A 22512-nucleotide genomic window follows, 5' to 3' on the forward strand; every position below is an offset into this window, starting at 1 on the left:
CACTGATGCCAACGTGGCTAAAGTTGATCAGTTCTATGAAGACCCACAACATCTTCTAGAAATAACACCAAAAAAAAAAAATAGCCAGTTAAAGAGAACTGGAATGTGTAAAATAGGCAATCAAAAGAAAATTGGAATAACAGGTAAATTTGGCCTTGGAATACAAAATGAAACAGGGTAGAGACTAATAGAGCTTTGTCAAGATAACTCTTTGGTCATAACAAACACTCTTTTTCAACAACCCAAAATGATGACTCTACACATGGACATCACCAAATGGTCAATATCAAAGTCAGTTTTTTATATACAAAGTCAGTTGATTATATACTTTGCAGTCAAAGGCAGAGAAACTCGATAATCAATTAAAACAAGTCCTGGAGTTGACTGTGGCTTAAATCATAAGCTTCTTATTGCAAAATACAAATTTAAATCAAAGAAAATGGAGAAAAACCATCAGACCATATAGGTATGAAAAAAAAGTGAAAAAGTGAAAGTGCTAAGTAGATTTGAGGAATTAGATCTAGTAGATAGAGTACCTAAAGAACTATGGGCAGATTCACAACATTGTACAGGAAGCAGCTACAAAAAGCAACCTAAATAAAAAGAAGAGCAAGAAAGCAAAATGGCTGCCTGGCGAGGCTTTACAAATAGCTAATGAAAGAAGGAAAATAAATGGTAAAGGAGAAAGCAAAAGATATACTCAACTGAATGCAGAATTCCAGTGAATACAAGAATGTATATGTGGACCAAGAAGCACCTGATTGGTTTAAGATGGGAAGAGGAGTACAAGGCAATATATTGTCACCTTACATATTTAACTTATATGCAGAATACATCATGTGAAATGCCAGGTTAGATAAATCAAAAGCTAAAATTGAGGTTCCCAGGAGAAATATCAACAACTTCAGATATATGAATGATATCATTTTGATGGCAGAAAATGAACAATTAAAAAGCCTCTTGATGAGTGTGAAAGAGAAGAGTATAAAAAGCTAGCTTGAAGCTTAACATGAAAAAAACTAAGATCTTAGCAACTGGTACCCTCACTTCCTGCAAATAGAAGGAGAAGAAATGGAAGCAGTATCAGATTTTATAGTCTTGGGCACAAAGATCACTGCAAATTGCAACGGCAGCCATGACATTAAAAGACACTTGCTCCTAGGAAGGAAAGCTATGGCAACTCTGGACAGTATCCTAAAAAGCAGAGTCATCACCTTGCCAACAAAGGTTCATATAGTCAAAACTATAGTTTTTCCAGTATTTATGACTGAGAGTTGGATTATAAGGAAAACTGAGCACCACAGACTCAACACTTTTGAGTTGTGGACAAAACTTTAAAAAAATTAGATATTCACTGGAAGGTCAAATACTAATGCTAAAGTTTAAATACTTTGGCCACATATTGAGAAGACAGAACTCATTAGAAAAGACCCTGATATTGTGAAAGATTGAAAGCAAAAGAAGAAGGGGGTGGTAGAGAATGAAATGGAAAGATAATGTCCTGGAAGCAATGAACATGAACCTGGACAGATTTAGGGAGATAGTGGATAAAGAGTCTATTGTGTCCATGAGGTCACAAAGAGTCAGACACTACTGAACGAATGAACAACAACAACCCTTCCACCTCTCCCTTCCTCTAGAGGCAAGGAACAGAAAAGAAAAAAAACCACAACCTTTCAGTCAATTATGTAGCAAGGTTCTCTCCAGAGGCAGAGCTGGATTTAGAAGTTTGAATAGCATGCAACATTTTAATAGTGTGGAACATTGAAAGAGTACATATGTAAACACCAGAAGAATCAATTAAATGAAAAAAAAAGAATACTGGGCAAAATGATAGAGAACCCATGCAGTGTTATGACTTCAATATCTAGAAAGTAGAGGCAGAAAAAATAGGTGTTGGGTGTCAAAGTTTAGCAGGATGGAAACAACATGAACTAATCCCCAACTTCTGCCTTGTGGGTTTTAAAATTAATATCCCAAAATACTAAGTATTATATTTTATAAATTTTATTAATAATAACTAAAATAAAAAAAGATACCTAAAAAGGTGCTAACCCAGCCTGGTCACAAGAGAAGATAGAAAGGGAGAGAGGCAGAGCCTCACAACTTATACAAACGTGACCATGCAACATGGTGGAGAGATTAAAAGGAATTTTGGGAAATACTAAGGGAATTCTGGGGGATGAAGTTCATGGGTTCAAAATCTCCATTTATACAGCCTACATACCGTTTTCTACAGTGCATTACAATAGGAGACAGTGCTGAGTTAAGTAGATGCTTTGACAACATGCCCTCCCTATCACTAGACCAGAACCAAAGAATAATATATGAGAGATGAGACAGTAAGGGGCCTTCACTGTCCTTTAATCAGTATCTCAAGAAATGAAAGTACCATTATTTTAACTTAATGTGTCTCTTTTAAGATTCTTGAGGGAAAGGGTTGGCCTTGAATTAATTTACTGTCCTGGGTCGTGATGAATGACTTGAATTATACCTGACAATGATGAGGCCTCCCTTTTAAACTTAAAACAGTGCTAACAATATGTATGTGTATTCTATTGCAGGAATGTGACAGACACAGATATTTTAGCCCTTGAACGCCGACTGCTTCAAACCATGGACATGATCATCAGCAAAAAGAAAAGGTTAGACTCTGGAAAATTCACAATAATTTTAAAAACAGTATTGACTATAAAAACTGCTATCAGCAGGGAATTTCATCTTGCCCTTTTCTTAATGGTTCAGCAAGGTATCTTGTGTCTAAGCTGGCATAAAAATATTTTGAAAAATGCACTCACTGGATTTAAGATTTTGCTTTAGAAGAATAACAATTTTCATTTATTGGTATATTCTATTAGATGACTAGAAGTATAGAAGAATATATTTTTCCATGCTTAGAGTGAATCTTTTCCATTTCCTTTTCCCTAGATGACTTAGAAAAATCTGTCAAACATTCTAATGGTCATTATTATGGTCATTATCAAAGCTCTTTGAAAATATACATTTCAAGGGGCAGCAAGGTAGCAGAGTAGATAGAGCACTCTTTGTTCTGATACCTCTAATCAAGATAGAAGGTTGACCCTAACAAATGACATTCCTTTAAATTAGAATTGTAGGGGGCAGCTGGGTAGCTCAGTGGATTGAGAGCCAGGCCTAGAGACAGGAGGTCCTAGGTTCAAATCCGGCCTTAGACACTTCCCAGCTGTGTGACCCTGGGCAAGTCACTTGACCCCCATTGCCTACCCTTACCAATCTTACACCTATAAGTCAATATACAGAAGTTAAGGGTTTAAAATTTAAAAAAAAAAATTAGAATTGTAAAGACATCCCTAATTTGTACAGGTACTAATTGTTCCTCTTTCCTCAGGTCTTTAGATGAAATGTACATATAAACACTCACAGATTATATACACCACATTGTACATGCATTTGCACACATGAAGGATAGATTTCCATACCAATAAAGGATATTTTTATTGGAGCTACACATGAATGGACTGAGTGCCAGGCCTGGAGTCAGGAAGAGTCATCTCTCTGACTTCAAATCTGGCCACAGACACTAGCAATGTGACCCTGGTGGGTCACTCAAACGTGTCTGCCTCAGTTTGTTCATCTATAAAATGACCTGGACAAGGAAATGACAAACCATTCCAACACCTTTGCCAAGAAAACCTCAGATGGAATCACAGAGAATCATTCATGACTGAAACACACAAAACAACAATATACATATAAACATTGTTTAGCCACTTTATTTACTACTACATTTGTTTGACATAAGCCATATTTTCCCCCCAAATTTGGCATATGCAGAACTTAAGAATAGTATGATATGTAAAGAACAGTAAAAGTAATAGAGCAATGATTTTTTAAACTGATAAAATAATTTTATATAATTCAAAAGAAATATTAAGAAAAACTTTCTAGTAAACATTTGTATTTTATGTAATTTAAAATGTTTTAAAATTATTATTATTAATGTATACCTTTTTTTTTTCCTTGCAGAGAAGTTTCAGTTTAGGTAGTTTTTTATCCATAGAAATAGATAGGGGCATGAAGATGGTACTCTTGGCTCATATCAATAGAATATGTTTATAAATCATTATAACTTCAACACCAGTAGTGATAATGGGTTTGGGCTGAGGCCTTCCAGATTCTAGCCTAATTACCTTTATAACTCTCAACAATTGTAGGTGACCATTATTTTGAGTAATCTCTTTTCTTTATGAATTACATTAGCCCATCATTACAGAAATCAGCTTTAACCTCTTTACCATAGGCTTTTAAGCAATACATACTAAGGGCAAGTCTTGGCCAAATGTTTTGATTATTATGCAGGAATATAGTTAGGGATGGTCTGGTTTTCTAGGGTTAGTTGAAAGTAGGGAATTTTGAGATAAGCCCTTTGGTGCTTAATTCGCCCTGGGGAGTTCCTAGGTGGATTGTAACATCTAACATCCCTCTAGGACACTTTCACATTACAATTAGACCTTGGAAAAACCACTTTGCAAAAAAGTATCCCAGCTCAGAGAGGAGTAGTACTGAAAAACACCCTCAGGCTCACCAGTAGAGGGCATCAGGAGGAGAAACAAGTTTACTAGAATAGCATCTGTTGAATCAAAAATTAGCCATTGGGAGGGGGAGGAACATGGAACAAGCACAGAATGTCTTTTCATTCGGATCACTGTTTAGAAGATGAGGCTTGGAAGAGTCAGGAAGTGTCTCACTAAAGAAAATTTTAAAAAAATGATTCAGTTAATATTTATGCAGGGTCAGCGATCAAAGTCTTCCTGTTGATGTCTAGTCAGATGTTCTCTACCTGAGAATCTGATGTGACGTGTTATTTTGGTTATACTGTTGTAGCGAGTAAACCTTTGTTCTACTGTATCGTGATAGAGGCTCAAATATATTCTCTCCAGTCAAAGCAAATATGTATAAACCTAAAAACTCCTATTTCAAAAAGGTCACATTAATCCAATGTTGAAATTATGGTTATATGGTAATCAGGAAATGCCTTGACTGCCCTAGATTGGTATTCTTTTCTAAGATTAGTATGATAAACAGTTCGGGTAGTGTAAATGTCTTCCCAGACTAATTTTTTCAAAATTTTATACACTGTGTACAAAGCAATATATTCTAAAAAATTTGTATTACCCTAACTTTTTGCCCCACATATCAAAGGAGGAAATAGAACTCTTTGTGTGCATGTTATACAAGTTATCATCACCAATGAACAATCTTTGTCCCTTTGGATTTCTATACTCTAGGTAAAGATATTAGGTCACTACAGGCTACTACTGGATGATCTGGTCTCTCTTTTTTTTTTAAAGATGTGTAGGGGCCAGATTCAGGTTTTTGCAAACTAAGGTATATGTGCATTGTCCTTACAGAATTTTCTAACCAAGTCTTTGCTAAATGCAAAACTCATTCTATGTGTTCTTTAACACATATTGTTTTTCCCATTTTATGACTTTTGCGTTCTACTCCTAGCTGAGAGCTCATTGCTTGAGGTGGGCCGCTGATGTCTTCCCAGTTGGAATAGGAGCTGCAGTGCTAAAAACTAACATTTTCTGCTTCTTTAAAATGTCATATTGCTAGAGTCTCTCTCCTTCCCCCATCTAATGGAGTTGGATATTATGCTCCTAACTTGGATCTTTTTTTTTTTTTTCAGCTTTATCTACCTCTAAAGTAGCAAAATAGCTTTGTAAGATGGTAGAAAATTGTAGGCCAAAATGAAAGGGAATAGTCTAGAATGGGATTATCCAGTTTATCCCCAGTGGGGAATAGCACATTCAGCAAGCTTCTACTAGAACCTGTCAACATCTTCATAGATGTACCCTGCCCCATATGGAAGCCAAACAGTGGTATGAACAATTTGCAGTTATTGAGACAAAGGAAAATAGGTTCTTCCCTTTTTATTTCCCATCTTGTTATCCCAGCACTGGAAGTGACAAGAGACTCCTGTGGGACTAGAGAAAGGACCTCTTCCTCCTCCTCCTCCTCCTAAGTCCCCATCACATACCTATGTGAAACTGCAGATTCCTACAACACCAAGACTTGGAGTTGGGTTGAGTCATATTGTCCCAGGATCTTTGCCTCTTCCTGAGTAATTTCAGCTTCCCAAGATGCCAAGGCCTACAGTAAGAGAATGAGACAGAAAAATCCCTACTTTGGCACTCTGGCCTATTGATCTATATCCTCTTTCATTCACATATGCCCTAATGCTGATCCTAAGACTATTCCTGAATTAATAAAATGATTTGGAAAGGAGAGGTACATGAGTTAGAATGGCTGACACTTTCTGGGATCCCTTTTTATGCCAATCTTACAAATAGTTTCCAAGAATCATTGGCTTACAGAAATTGTATTAGATTTACAGCATTTGAGTGGATCCCTGCAACATTCCCCAGGGCTGTGTCTCACTATTCCTGCCCCTTATTTCCGAGACCAAAGCCAAAGTAAAAGAATTTCCTTTATAGACACAGATTTTGATGAAAATATGCCCTGAAAGTTAGCAGAAGAGAAACACCACATCCATTCCCAAGATCCCACCTTCTCAATTTTCAGTGGTTTGTTCTAGTTTCTTTATAGATCCTTAGGCAGATGGCACAGTGTTAATGCTGATGATTGATACCATTTTCTTGGTGTAACTGTATGTCATTAACTATAAGCCTTTAGCAGGAACTTTGAATCTGAGTTGCATTTCTTTCTGAACTGGCTCAAATTTTGCTTTGGAGGAGGCAGAAAAGCAACTACAAATTGGACTCTGTAGAAAACTGGGCCCAGGTACTGTGTAGTGTCCTTGCTTCTTTTCTAGGGCTTTGAATTGTCTTTCTTTCCAGGATAGCTGTGGCCCGAAGAAACATGTTCCAAAGAGGAGATGTGAACAACAAATCATCAGGCTTCTGGGGAATGATTAAGAGTGTTACCACTTCAGCCCCAGGAAGTGAAAGTATCCTTTGTCACTTTGTATGAGCTCATTCTCAGCCCCAGGTGAAGAACCAAATAAAAAGAAGAGTAGAGGCAGCTACTTCTGAGGTCTGTGTGGGAATCAGCCTGTGTCCAAACTGGACACAGTGCACTGTAGAGAAGGAAATTGTCATCTTTGCCATTCCCACAAGGTGACCAAAGTTCTCCCACCATCCTTTTCTTCCAGTGATTGTCAATTCTAATAACAATATTTCTGTCTCAAGGCACACTGGCATAGTGAATATAGAGCTTGCCTTGGAGTCAGGAAGGCCAGTTTGTTTCAAGTCCTATCTCTGACATTTACTGACCAAGCAAGTCACCTGCAGTCATTGCTCCAGGCAACTCTTAGAGACTATAAGTGCAGGGAAGATGTTGATCTGTATTGGTAAAGGGAGTTCCCTATATTGGTGAAATCCTGTGTCCAGTCCCTAAGCCTATTTCTACCTTCCACTTCTCTGGCTCTACAGAGTCAAAGTATTTTCATAAACATCGTCTTCTTTGAAACTTCCAGCCAACTTTTTGCTAATTCTTGGCTGTTGGGTTAGAATACAATCATGACAGCCACAGTGGTTGTAGCAAAATGGTTCTATTGATCCATTGAGAGGAAAAGGAGAATATTTCAACGGGTCATTTGCAGAATCAGACAACAGTGGGACAAAGTGCAACAACCTGAGGAAAATTGAGTGATATTAGAGATTCTTGTGTTTTGAAGGGAGTTGGCTTCACTCCTTAGACATATCATTCCCCCAAAATCTGGAGAGACCAAAATAGTTACTGTTTAAACAGTTTTAATGAAAAGGGAAATAAGAGGGAGCAGCTCGGTGGCTCAGTGGATAGAGAGCCAGGACTGGAAATGAGTTCTCCATCTTGGGTTCAAATCTGGCCTCTGACATTTCTTAGCTTTGTGACCCTGGGCAAGTCACTGAACCAGATTGCCTAGCCCTTCCTGCTCTTCTGCCTTGGAACCAATACTTAGTACTGGTTCTAAGACAGAAGGTAAGGATTTTTTTAAAAAGAGAATATGGCAAAAAATAAAAAAGAATTGGGTAAACATGTCTGGTATAACCAAATTTGGTGAATATAAACTACACATTAAAGCCACCTGTATGTTGAGCATGAGGATGAGGAAGAAGTTGAGTGGTAAATATTTAGGAAATTTTTTTTGCTCTTGAAAAACATTTTGAGCCTTATTTGGGAGTTGGTAAAACTGTCTGTTTTAAACTGGAATACCACTTTTACCTACCCTGGGGGGGGAGGGACCCATACTCCATTTGGAGGGTTAGTGTTAGACATTTGTGTGCCAGGAGAAAAGCAGCAGAACCCTTGAAAGCTGAGCTGTTCTGGGCACCCAGGAAAGGGGCAGGATAGAAGTATGGTTTAGTTGCTTCTTGGAACTTTTGTAGAATATAAATCTTGACTCTTCTATACCAGATCTTACTCTCATTCAGCAGGAAGTAGATGCTTTGGAAGAGCTAAGTAGGCAGCTCTTTCTGGAAACAGTTGATCTCTATGCTACAAAGGTACAGAGTAGAAAATTGCCAGCTCATTTCTGACCATGAGGGGGGGAAAAGGACTGAACCATCCTTTGGGCCTGTATAACCAAGAGGCATAAGGGGCAAACCGTTAGCCAATTTAACATGAAAATGTGGGATTTTCAAAAGTGAGGAGCCAGTGTAAGCCATGAAGTCACTGCCCTCACTCTCATAGGTCCCTTGTAAGATGTTCTTATGTAGCAAAAGCTGTAGAAGGGAGTACAGGAAGAGATTTTTCCATTCAAAAGGAAGAACTGCACCCCAATGCTGCAGTAGCATTGCTGAGCCTGCAGCATCACAGTTATCCTACTGTCCCCCTGGTGGCCCTTTTTGCCTTCTGTCCCCTGCAAAATTTGTCCTCTTCCACTTTGTCCAGCCATATTCCTAAGAGCCATGACAGGTCACAAAGCCATCTAACTAAAGGAAGCAGCTCATTATATTTTCATTTAGAGTAGATATGTCCTGATTCCTATTGTTAGACCTGGGAAAAAAGGCACCCAGTATAATAGTAGAAAAAGTATTCGTTTTGGAGTTGGAAGAAACTGGGTTTGGATCACAGTCTCTGTGTGGCCAGAGTCAAGAGGGTTCACCTCCCTGAGCTTCAGTTTCCATTTCAATAAAATGAGGAGATCAGACTAAATTGCTTTTTTAAGATCCTTCCACCATGAAATTCCTTGGACTACCACCATTAGGCTGGGGGTATTTAACTTAAATAAGCAAAAGTTGAGGGCAAAAGTCATTTTGATCTTTTGTTAGGAAAACAATACTATGTGTGGAAGTTCAAGAATTATTCTTATGCTCCAGAACTTGAATCCAAATGATTTTTGGACTCAGTTGGCTGGCCTGGATATGGCCCACAGAGAGAAGAAAGAATTAGTGAAGACTGGTGTGGATTTCTTTGAATCTAACGATGTTACATATTTGCTTTTTTTTTCCTTAGGAAAGAATAGAATATTCTAAAACTTTCAAAGGAAGATATTTTAATGTTCTAGGTTACTTTTTCTCCGTTTACTGTGTTTGGAAAATTTTCATGGTAAGTGTACTATTGTGTATTGGGGTTCTTATAAAGGTAGTGGGAGAGGAGGGTTGGTTTAATCAGTCTCTAACCCCTGCTTATAAAACCATCTCTGACCCAGGTCAAGTCTTTGAAATAGTTTCTAACTGCCATCCTTTTTTTTGGGGGGGGGGGTGCAGCTTCCATAATGAACATTGCATTCTACCCTATTATAGATCGTTAATAAAGCACTGAAATATGGGGCATATAAAATGAATACATCTATTTATTATTAGTGATTTCAAATTACTTTCTATCCAATATGATGTCTAGCTTTAAATCAGGCAATATACTCAACTTCTGTTGGCTATTTAGAAGACAAACCACCTGGGCACTTTTTTTGTTTAATCATCTTTAAAATTAAGGATAGGGGCAACTGGATGGCTCAGTGAATTGAGAGTTGGGCCTAAAGATGGGAGGTCCTAGATTCAAGTCTAGCTTCAGAGACTTCCTAACTGTGTGACCCCAGGCAAGTCACTTAACCCCAATTACCCATCCCTTACTGCTCTTCTGCCTTGGAACCAATACACGGTGTTGATTCTAAAATGGAAGGTGGGGGGTTTAAATTAATAAATAAGAAAATTAATGACAAAGTAGTTCAAAATAAAAGTCTTTATGTCCTATATTGATTGATATGATTTCTTTGTAGCTGTTCTATATCATTCTGATATACATGTTTTCTAACTGCTGGCTGCCTTTTGCCACCAGGAGTTTTCACCTAAAGCCAATTTTGCTCAATGATTTGATTTTCCTAGTAGGACTAAATCTGAACCCCAAGATGATTTGGCAAATAGATGATTAATTTGGACTAGGCCAATTGTTACCAAATCTCTGTTTCATTTTGTACTGTATATGAACATAGTCCCCAGGATGCCTTGGTTTGGTCATCTTCTATGAGCTAACCCAAGTCATTAGTGCTCTGTGGTTCCTGAGCCATATTTTCTGTTTATACAAACCTTTCTTGGTGAAGGTGATCTGTTCAGTTCTTGTGAGTTCAGTTATCATCTCTGTGTAGATGACTCAAATCAATATGGCTTCTGAGCTTCTGCCCAGCGAGACATCTGGCTGAACATCCTATAAGCACCTCAAACATAACATATTCTCCTCCAAGACTCCCCTGTTCCAGTTAAGGACATCCCTGACCTGCTTGTCACTAAGGATCAGTCTCAGAATTATCCTGGATGCTTCACACTCCTTCACATCCAGTGATAGCAATTTCATTGGCTCATCTACCTTTATAGTGTCTCTCACAGCCATCTGTGCCCTCCTCTCCCCTCATGTAGTGAATTCACCCTGGCTTGGGTTCTCATCAGTGTTTCCCTGGCCTGGACTATTGTAACGGTCTCCTCATCAGGGTTCTGATCTCTCCCTTTTCCTTTCCTTCCTGTAGCTACCAAAAAAAAACCTTCCCAAAGCACAGAGGTGTGACCGTGTTGCTTCATTGTGTCCTGATTTATTGCCTCCAGGATAAAATACAGACTCCTCAGCTTGGGCTTAACACTTTACAATTACTCCAGCCTCTTTTCCCCAGTTTATGTCACAGTTCTCACCTTCACGCACTGCTCAGCAGTTGACCCCAGCCTGTGGAGCCTCTGCCCTCACAATCCTTGCCTTCCTCCAAGGTTTGGGTCAGTGCCACTTCCAGCAGTGTCAGGGCTCTCTCCCGCTTCATATCATTTGGCATTTACTCAGCTGCCTGCCTTGAGAATAATGTGTTTTTCATATTTGTCTTTATATCCTCAATACATTCCCCAATTCCTTACCTGTTGTGGGTACTTACAGGCTTATTGAGCTGAAGGGAATTGACTGTCCAACTTGTATCTTCACCTTCCAAAGTATGATATCTTTGGTTTCTGACAAACTCAAAGAGATGTTATAGTTTTTTTCTTTAAGAAAGAATAGACTAGGGGCAGCTGAGTGGCTCAGTAGATAGAACACCAGGCCTGGAGTCTGGAAGACCAGGGTTCAAATGCGGCCTCAGACACTTCCTGGCTGTGTGATCCTGGGCAAGTCACTTAACTCTAATTGCCTTGCCCTTACTGCTCTTCCACCTTGGAATTGATACTTAGTATTAGTTTAAGACAGAAGGTAAGGGCTATAAAAAAAGGAGAGAGAGAGAGAGAGAGAGACACTGGGGGCAGCTGGGTGGCTCAGTGGATAGAAAACCTGGCCTGAAGACAGGTCTTGGGTTCAAATGTGGCCTCAGACACTTCCTAGTGTGTGATCCTGGGTAAGTCACTTAACCCTTTGCCTAGCCCTTGCCACTGTTCTGTCTTAAAATTGATACTGAGAGAGAAGGTTTGGGTTTTAAGAAAGAAAGAATAGACAACCACAAAACTGTCAAAGAAGAATGTTCTATATAGGTAAAACCTAGTAAGCAGAAAATTAATAAACTCAATACTGAATATCTGTTATATTCCTAGCAGTATGGCTGAAAGCTCACTGACCCAGCATATTCAGTACATTTTAGATGGGTTTGGAATAATATCATTAATTGGTATTAACAGTACCATTCCAGGTACTATTCATGAGCTTACAGTGCCCCCAAAGCACAGTGTTACCACCTTCAGCTCTCTGCAGAACTCTTTATAACAGAGAAAGTTGACTTAGAAGAGAAAGAGATGGTTTCTATGGAAATATTTATTTGACTACAAATGACTAAAAGAAATAAATGTCTTCCATAGCTAATTTAAATCCTTTGTTGAAGTGCCATCTTTGGGTCTGCCCAAGAACCATCCTAGCAGGTAATGCCATGAGGGTTTGTCTGAAAGTGAAACTCTTGGTCACAACAGCAAGTGAAATGTAAGACCGTGTGTGTCTTTTGCAGGCAACAATCAACATTGTGTTTGACCGGGTTGGGAAGACCGATCCTGTCACAAGAGGCATCGAGATCACAGTGAACTATCTGGGAATCCAATTTGATGTAAGAATTATTTAAATATCCTAGTTTGTTCTGCTTTTCCTTGTTTTGTCTAATACAAATGAGAATTGTTCAAGGTCTACCCTATCCTTCTGGTCTTACTTCACACAGCTTATTTCCAGGGTATTTCAGACATTTTGACACTATTCCACTTAGTGCACTGCATTCTGCATACAGAGCTAGTCTACCTGCTGTTTCCACATTTTGGCCTTCTTCCTCCTGGCTTCATGCCTGGATTGTCCTCCCTCTCTCCCCCACTTTATCTGTTAGAATTCTTAGCTTCCTTCGAAGGGGTGAACTTATCATGAAGCTAGCAGTGTGGAAGACTAGTCAACCCTCACTCTACTGAGAAACATTTATTAACAAGGAGGAAGAAACTCAGATCAAAGGCATATCTTTTTTAAAGACAGAGACAAAGGATATGGCTTTCTAAACTCTGGCTAAGAGGAGGATTTTTACCTAAACAAGGAATGAGCATAAAAGAAGAAAAGGAATAATTTTGATTATATAAAATTGAAAAACTTGTGCATAAGCTAAATAATTGTGGTTGGAATGAGAAGGAAAACAGTTTAGAAAAAAAAATCTTCAGATTAAATTTTTCTGAAAAAGATCTGATAACCAAGATATATAAAAATAAAGAATTGGGGGCAGCTAGGTGGCCAGGTGAATTGAGAGCCAGGCCTATAGATGAGAGGTCCTGGTGCAAATCTGGTCTCAGACACTTCCTAGCTACCTGATCCTGGGCAAGTCACTTGACCCCCATTGCCTCTTCTTATTGCTCTTCTGCCTTGGAACCAGTACACAGTATTGATTCTAAGACAGAAGGTAAGGGTTTAAAAAAAAAATAGTACTCAGAACACCACCACCCTCACCCCCACTACCAGCCCAGCCCAGTCCGTGTAGCTATCATCCAGGAAAAGAGACATATATAGAAATGCACCTTAGGAACATTCCTGTGGGTGGTGTGGCCACAGCTACCAAAGATATTAAAAAAAAAAAATTGTTACCACCAACGTCCTTGGTACTGTTAAATGGTTCAGCATCAGAAACGTAATTTTTGTTGGTGGAATTGACATTAAAGAAGCATTACAAGTGGCAGCGAGGTGGTACCATGGATTGAGAGCCAGCCCTGAAGACAGGAGGACCTGGGTAATGGCCTCAGACACATCTTAGCCATGTGACCCTGGGCAAGTCACAATTGCCCAGCCCTGGAACCAATATTTAGTATTAATTGTAAGGCAGGAGATAAGGGTTTAAAAAAGAAAATAAAAAACTTACAGTATAGCTAGATAGCAGATGGCTACAGTGTCAGACCTGGAGTTGGGAGGACCTCGGTTCAAATCTAGTCTCATATCTGTCATACGTAACTGTGTGACTCCAGACAAGTTACTTAACACTCATTGCCCTTCTGCCTTAGAGAAGACTCTTTTGTTTTAGAATTGATACTAAGAACCGAGACAGAAAATAAGGGTTTTAGAAAAAAAGTGGGGAAAAAAAACAAAGCAACAGCATTGCTGTCAGCTTTACTGCTGTACCCTAAGCATCATCAGACTGTTCCATCTGACTTGAAACTCCTATGTGAGTTGTTTCCCCCATTAGAGTGAGCTCCTTAAGAGCCAGTGCTTGCTTCCTTTGCTATTTGTATCCCCATTGTATAAGTGTTTTATACTTTAAATTAGCATTTAATACATGCTTTTTCATTCCTATCAACAACTATAGAAAAATGTTCCAAGTTGCTAAATAAGAGAAATACAAAGAAAACAACTCCGAGGTTTCACTTCACATCCAATAGATTGATGAAGATGACAGCAAAAAAAGGAGAGAAATATCATCTTTGGAGAGGATATGGGAGGGCAGATACTTAAGAACTCTGAGCAACTCAATGAGCAACTATGATTCCACTTGATGAAGAAATATTACCCACTTCCTGAGCATGTAGGAAGGATTGAGTTGCTCAGAGTTCTTAAGTCTTCGAAAGTTGGTGTTTTTTACAGCGTTGCTGTTATTAGAGAAATTGTTTTCTCGGTTCTGCTTATTTTGCTCCAAATCAGTTCATATAAGTCTTCCCAAGTTTCTCTGAAACAGTCTTTCATCATTTCTTAGAGTACAATAGTAGCTCACTTAATATTATATAGTGCTTTAAGGGTTACAGAGCACTTTACAAAGTATCTTTTGATTATCAAAACAACCATGGAACACAGATGCTATTATCTACCCCCATTTTACAGATGAGGAAACTGAGACAGGGTAAGTGACTTGACCAAAATGGCTGTACAAATTATGGTATATGAATGTAATGGTATACAAAGTGGAGTTATAGGAAGAACTGAGTTCATATCCAGTGTAGAGAACAGCTTGGAACTATACTCCAAAAGTCACTATACTATGACTTGAACCAACAGTATTATTATTAGACACATATATCCACAGGAGTATTGGTAAATGTTTAACTCCCCCCACCCAAACCATATGCATTGTACACTTCTAAGTTGAATCTGCATTATTACTATTAACATTTCCTCACTTTCTTCAAATCTGGACAGTCAACAAAACAGTAAATTAAGCTCTTCTTTGGAGCATTTGCTGATTTTGCTGGCTCTAGTACATCACTGCATAAATCACAAAGAGGTCAAAGGCAGAGGGAAAAGACCCAAATGTACAGGAATATCATTCTAATGATACTTTCTGTTGTAGCCAAGAATTGGAAACAAAACACATGCCCATCTCTTGGGTGGTGGCTTCACAAATGCTGATATTCAAACATAAAGAATTATTATTACACAGTAAGAAATGACAAAAAAGGACAAATTCAGAGAAACTTGGAAGGCTCCTAGGAAGTGAGTAAAGCTAAGAGAATGACTTATGTTTTGAACCCAACCATAATGTGAGGGAGTACAATTCTGAAAGGACCTCCAGACTCTGACCAAAGTTTCAACTAAGCTTGACTGAGAAGACCAATAATAAAATATACTTTCTATCCCATGGCAGAGTGGTGATGGGTAAAAAATGTAGAATCAGATAGAAATTGTCAAATATGACCTATATGTCAATTTTGCTCGACTGTACATATTTATTATAAGGGAATGCTGCTACTGGAGGAAAAGAGGTAAGTAGAAAAAGAATTAATGATATTTTATTCACTTAAATTAACTATGTCATTACAAAACCAGTTTAGGTTGTTATATTGATGCCTAACATTAAATTTTCAAAAACATTTAATCTTTTTTTAAAAGAAAATGGTTCTGGTGGTAACATCTGAAATTGTTACTCAAAAAAAGTGTTACATTTTGGACAATAAATAAATATTCAAATACACAGGCAGTACTCATTATAGAAGTATATGTTGGTCAAAATATGATAGATAGATAGATAGATAGATAGATAGATAGATAGATAGATAGATAGATAGATAGATAGATAGATAGATAGATAGATGTCCTAAATCCCAAAGAAGTGTGGGACACAGATACACCAATCACTTGCTCTGATGGCATCCTCAGGATCTGTGTGAGTAAATGACAGACCTCCCTTTTAATATTTTAGCATCTAAACCTTGGATGCTGCTCAAGGCATGCTGAATTCTGCTTTACAGTCAATAGTTTACATTAAGGTTCTAGTGTTCTTCGGTGGGCCTATTACACATTAATCTTCTTGATGTAAAACAGCTAATTTATAGCATATGACTTTAAGTCATTTTTGTCACAAATGCCTGATTCTCATTACCGAGGCAGCCCACAGTAGAACACTGGGCTTGGAATCAAGTTCAGTTACTGCCTCTGACACTTGGTAATTGTGTGGCCATTAGTAAGCCACTTAATCTTTCTGAGCCTTAGGCAACTCTCCAGGATTTAGCTACTAAGTCTTGGGTGTCAGATAAAAGAGAAAATGAAATTAATAGAGTGGTCCCAAAGAGTGGAACCCTGGAAATTGGAGTTTTCATTTCACTTTGATATTAGAAAAAGCTTTCAACAGTTATTGTTGTTAAGTTGTGTCTGACTCTTCATGACATCATTTAGGGTTTTCTTGGCAAAGATACTGGAGTGATTTGCCATTTCATTCTTCTGCTCATTTTATAGATGTGAAAACTGAGGAAAACAGGGTTTAAGTGACTTCCCAGGGTCATACAGTTAGTGTCTAAGGCTAGATTTGAACTCAGGAAGATGAATCTTCCTGACTTTAGGCCTTGTGCACTCTCCACTGTACAACCTAGCTGCCTCCAAAACGAATTAATCTCCAACTTAGTATAATATATTCTATGTTATATATAATATTATAATAATAATTAGCACTCAACAAAAGTACAGTGTTCTGCCTTACAATTCTTAATCACTGGAAGTCTTTTTATTAATGAAATATTTCCAAATTATATATAAAAAATTCTAATATTAATTTTTGAAAATTTTAGAGTTCCAAATTCTCTCTCTCCCTCCTACCTCTTCAGCCCCATTGAGAAAGCAAGTAATATGATATCGATTATTCATGTGAAGTCATGCTAAACATATTTCCAGGTCACAAAAGAAAGCACATGCAAAAACAGAAAAAGAAAGTTTTAAAAGTCTGCTTCATTCTGTACTTGGAGTTCACCAGTTCTCTCTCTGGAAATGGATAGCATTTTTCATCCTTGGGCTTTTGAAAATGGGTTGGATCATTGTATCGATCAGAGTAGCTATGGCTTTTACAACTGATCATCATTACAATATTGTCATGACTATATAATGTTCTACTGGTTCTGTTTACTTCACTTTGTATCAGGACATTTAAATCTTTCTGGATTTTTCTGAAACTATCCTGCTCTCTTTTCTTCAAGTAATATTCCATCACAATCATATACCACAACTTGTTCAGCCATTCCCCAGGCAATGGACATCCCCTCACTTTACTGAAAGTGTCTAAATCGAGGCTAGATCACCTCTTGTGAGGAATGTTGTCAGGAACATTCTTACTCAGTTATGGGTTGAACCAGATGGTCTGTGAAGTCCTTTTGCAACTCAGCATCTGTCTGGTTCATCCTCATTACTAGGAAAACCACATAAATGATGCTCTCCTAATGGCGAATCAGGAGCATTTCTTGATTTGGAAAGGGAGACCTGTTATCTTTCCCAAAAGTAGTCAGTATGTGTACTATGTTGATAAGTCTTTTGTCTTTTTCACTTATGTAGAGGTCGTTCCCTCACGTCTTAATTTTTTTTTTTTAAACCCTTGTACTTCGGTGTATTGTCTCATAGGTGGAAGATTGGTAAGGGTGGGCACTGGGGGTCAAGTGACTTGCCCAGGGTCACACAGCTGGGAAGTGGCTGAGGCCGGGTTTGAACCTAGGACCTCCCATCTCCAGGCCTGACTCTCACTCCACTGAGCTACCCAGCTGCCCCTCACGTCTTAATTTTTATGAGTCTGAATTTTTTTAGATGTATTGTTCTTTTTCAGTGCTGTCTGAGAAAGGATGTATAGTTATTGCCTTTGATATCTGACCACCTTCCTTACCTATTAAAAGGCTTCAGCAAACCCTTTATAGCTTTGTATAAAGAGATCTTAGATTCCTGTTGTAGCATCTTCTATTCAAATACTTTTCAAAACTCCACTATATAGTGTGTGATATATATATATATATGTGTGTGTGTGTGTGTGTGTGTTGCCCCACACCCTGTTCTCAAAACTGCCTCTTATTCGAGTCAATACAAGAAGAAAAAAAACCTGTTTGTTGAATTGAAACTTCACATTGAGTCTCACTGTGTTAGAGAACTTGACTAAGAAACCCATATAATTGTTTTCTTAGGATAGAGGAAAAGACCCTATGTAGTCAGATTTGTATGAAACAGTGCTGTAATTTCATGCCTGGTGACTTTTTCTAAGATGGAGCAAATAACCAAAAACTCAGGCCTTTTCCCTTTATTAATATTCTTTGATTGCACGACCTACCTTAAGAAAGTTATCATTGGAGGCAGCTAGGTGGCTCAGTGGATTGAGAACCAGGCCCAGAGACAGGAGGTCCTGGATTCAAATCTAGCCTCAGACACTGCCTAGCTGTGTGACCATGAGCAAGTCACTTAACCCTCATTGCCTAGCCTTTACCGCTCTTCCACCTTAGAACCAATACCCAGTATTGATTCTAAGATGGAAAGTAAGGGTATAAAATAAAAAGCTATCATTTTTCTTATCCTTGCAATCTGTGGACAGTGTTTGAGTTAGTTTATTCTAGTATATTCTCTTCCATTTCTTTTCTTTTTAAACATTTTCTGTCTTAGTAACAACTCTAAATCAAAAGGGCTAACAAAGGCTAGGCAGACTGGGTTAAATGACTTGCCCATGGTTACACAGCTGGAAAGTATCTGAGACTTTGAGGCTAGATTTGAACTCGGGTTCTTCCAACTCCAAGCCATGGCCCCCTCTTCTGTTTCTTTTCAAGATGATAACATTTGTCTTAATCTAACTCTAGCTATTTTAATTTTTTAATTTAATTTAATTTGCCTGACTCCCAAATATACCCAGGGTGATCTCATATAAATAGAGCACCCAGCCTCTCAGCTTAGAATGAGCCAACATGGGGGAATGGTATGAAGGCTTACTTTGGAATTAAAAGTCTTGAAGCAAATCCAGTTGCCATAATCTCATCTGTGAAATGAGGAGAAACTAAATGAGCTCTAAGAACCTTTATAGCTTCAAGTTATAGGATCCTATGAATAGATTATAGTATCATGACCCTATTCTCACTCCGAAAAATTTTAACATTTCTTTTCCTTATTTTTGTGACAGGTGAAATTCTGGTCCCAGCACATTTCTTTTATCCTTGTTGGAATTATAATTGTCACATCTATCAGAGGATTACTGATCACTCTCACCAAGGTACTGTGTATTAGTTATAAAAGTGTGGATTAAGGGAGAGACATGTTTGGAAATGAAGGTGATATAAAAATATATGGAACCATTTTTTTTTTTTTAGTATGGCTTAAGCAGAATAAAAGTAGATGGCAGGAGTTGAAACCCAAGATAAATGAGGAGGAAACACCCAGGGGCTTTCAGGGCATTCCAAGTCACCAGTGCTATATGAACTAGTTCTGAAAGAAGCAGCAGATAGAATTGGTGGGTTGCCATTAGCGACCTTTTAAAAGTATCATTTTCTTAATTTTCAGAAAAAGAAAGAAAGGTGTCCCCAACAGCACAGGCCATTAAGTTTCATTTCACCTGCTAGTAAAATTCGAGAACATCTAACTGAAGGGATAGTTTGTGAATGTTTTCAAAGAGAATCAGTAATCACAAAGTGCAAATGTGGCTTTAAGACCAGGTTATGCTAGACTAAACTCATTTCCTTTTCCACGGGGTAAATAAAGCCCATCAGATGAACATTGTGAACACTGGAATCTAAGATTTCACATAACCCCTCATAGTGTATTTGTGGACAAAATAGAAAGAGGTAGGCTGGAAGAGAATACAGTTAGGCTCCTTACTGGTTAAAGTGAGTCAACCAGAAGATTACTCAGTTACTCACAGATCAATGTTACCTTGGACAGAGGTCTCTAGAGCAGTGACCTGGAGATCTGCCCTTGCCTCCCTGCTACTCAACATTTTCATGAAGCTGGGAAGGGTGATAAACATATAGGATAATAGATCTAAAAGATCCCAACAGACTAGAACAGTGGCCAAATCTACTAAAATAAAATTGAATAAAGACAAAGGAAAAGTCATATGCTTATTAAATTATAAAAATCAACAAATTACATTCACAGTTACAAGTCAGACAATAATTAAAGGCAGTGTGGTGTATTAAATGAATGTAAATAATGAAACAGGGGGCTTAAGACTTATGAGGAAACCTGGGTTCAAATCTCATCACCGATGTTGACAATGTGCATGACTGGGCAAATCCTGTAAGCTCCTGGGCAGTGGTTTCCTCACGTGTAAGTGAAGGGGTCAGACTGGACACTCTGACAACCCTTGATAACTCAGGGTGATTGACCGTCTCTGAAGTTGTGTTTTCAGTTCTAGGAACCATATTTGAGGAAGGATATTGACAAGCTGGATTTAGGGGAGAAAACAGGACAATGAGGAAACTTAACACAATGCTTTTATGAGGCAGGAGAGGCAGCACAGTAGATAGAGTGCCAGGCCTGGAGACAGTAGATCCCATGTTCAAATCTAGCCTCAGATACTTCCTAGCTGTGGGAGCCTGGGCTAATCACTTAACTCACATTGCCTAGCCCTTACCACTCTTCTGTCTTAGGGTTGATACTAAGATAGAGAGTTAAGGATTTTTTTTAAAAGACAGTGCTTTTAAGGATTGGTTGAAGGCTTTTAAGGATTCATTGAAGGAACTAGGACTGGTTAGCCAGTGGAAGGGGAAGGCCTAGAGAAACTAGGATAATTCTCTTCAAGTGTAGTGTTCAAAGAATTTACATTTGTAACTTAATTTGGATGGTCCCAAAAACGGCTTTAGGTGAAAGTTGTAGACAAGCACACTTAGAACTGTAATAAAAGGAAGACATTTCCTAACAATTAGAAAATAGAATGGGTTGCCTTTGGGTAGACAGTGGATTTTTTTTCACTTTAGGTCTTCAAATGAATCTAGATTCTAGATGATCATATTTTAGGAATGTGATAGAGGGGCTTATAGTTCAGGTATCTGTTGGACTAGATGGCCTCAGAAGTCTTCAGACTGAGCTTCTGTGTTTTTGTAAAAACATTTAACAGTGTTAGCCACTGTATAAACAAGAACTCTTCCTAAAATAGAAATGTCAAAAAGTACAGAAATGTCTCTTTGCATCTTCCTTGCTGCCTGAAAATATGCCAGCTTTCCCTCCACTCCTCCTTAAAAAAACACTCACTGGCAAGGGCTCCTTTGAGCTGTCATTCTATAAGCTCTCATTCCTTTCACAAACTCCTGGAGAAGGCTTTTTGTACTTGGGGCCTCTCCTTCCTCACCTCTCACCCAGTTTTCAGTCTCTTTTCATCTGGCTTCCCATCACTGTCCCCTTTGCCTGGAATGCTTGCCCTCCTCTCCCCAGACTCTTGAAATTCCTTTGCTTCTTTCAAGGATTGTCTTCTAAAAGAAACCTTTCCCAATTTTCCCCAAGCAAAAGCAAACAAAACACAAAAAAACCCTTATTTTGTGTTTATTTATTTGTTTACATGTTGTAAATGTTACCTCATTTTACAGAGGAGGAAACTGAAGATGGGAGAGGGTCATTGACTTGTCCACGGTCACACAGGGAGTAACTGGTAGAGATGGGATTCAGACCTTTCAGGTCTAGTGACTCCAAGTTCAACCTTCTTTCCACTGCCTCCCCAGAGGAGGATCCTAAATGCTCTTTGGTTTGAATTGAATTACATACAGACCAAGGCATCATAGAGCATAAAGCAAAGAAAAGTGATTATGTGGCCCTGTGGGAAAGTCATGAAAATCTCATTTCTGGAGAGAATGAAGGAAGCTGCCTGCTTTCCTCTAATTAATTTGTGAAGACAGACCTGAGGATTTCAGGAGTTATTTGAATGGTGGGAGAGAAATAAATTTTTCAAAAGACTTCTAGGCACACAACATGCTTCCCAGGAATTCTAGGAAGGCAGTCCATCCAGCAAGGTGACAGAGTGAGGCATCCTGACAGAGTCCAACTTTTCAACCCTCCAGGTCAAATAGATTAAAAATACCAAGAAAGAGGAAGAGCAAAGGCCCTTAGAGGAGAATTGCTTTTCAGGTAAGGAAATAGAAAGGAAAAGAATGCATAGGTAGAGGATGATCAAATGAAGGAGATTCTGAGTGACTGAATAACAATAGCTGGCAAGTCAGCAGACATTTATGAAGCACCTACTAAGTACCAGGCCCCATGCAAGAGCTGAGGATACAAAAAAAGATGAAAAGCAGCCTCTAATCTCCAGAAGTTCCCATTCTAATAGGGAACCCAACATGCATCGGTGCTTTTCAAACATGGCACAGATAGAGCAAATTGGAGGCAAATCTCAGGAAGGAAGACACTAAGGTCCAGGAAAACCAAGTAGAGCTTCTTGTAGGAAGTGGAACATTAGCTAAAACTTAAAGAGAGCCAAGGAAG

At 38.5% G+C, this 22512-nt stretch overlaps 1 protein-coding gene across 1 annotated transcript in view; it reads left to right on the top strand.

Annotated features, from left to right (window-relative positions):
* Window positions 1–22512, top strand: part of LOC123244218 (Golgi pH regulator) — a 41284-nt gene that overhangs the window by 16840 nt on the left and 1932 nt on the right. Inside the window, exons 7-12 of the mRNA XM_044672553.1 lie at window positions 2565–2645; window positions 6843–6952; window positions 8401–8489; window positions 9442–9534; window positions 12383–12478; window positions 19226–19315. Of these exons, the coding sequence (XP_044528488.1) occupies window positions 2565–2645; window positions 6843–6952; window positions 8401–8489; window positions 9442–9534; window positions 12383–12478; window positions 19226–19315 (559 nt within the window). The remainder of the gene's footprint in view (window positions 1–2564; window positions 2646–6842; window positions 6953–8400; window positions 8490–9441; window positions 9535–12382; window positions 12479–19225; window positions 19316–22512) is intronic.

The sequence above is a fragment of the Gracilinanus agilis genome, chromosome 4 (genome assembly GCF_016433145.1).
Source record: "Gracilinanus agilis isolate LMUSP501 chromosome 4, AgileGrace, whole genome shotgun sequence".
Lineage (NCBI taxonomy): Eukaryota > Metazoa > Chordata > Mammalia > Didelphimorphia > Didelphidae > Gracilinanus > Gracilinanus agilis.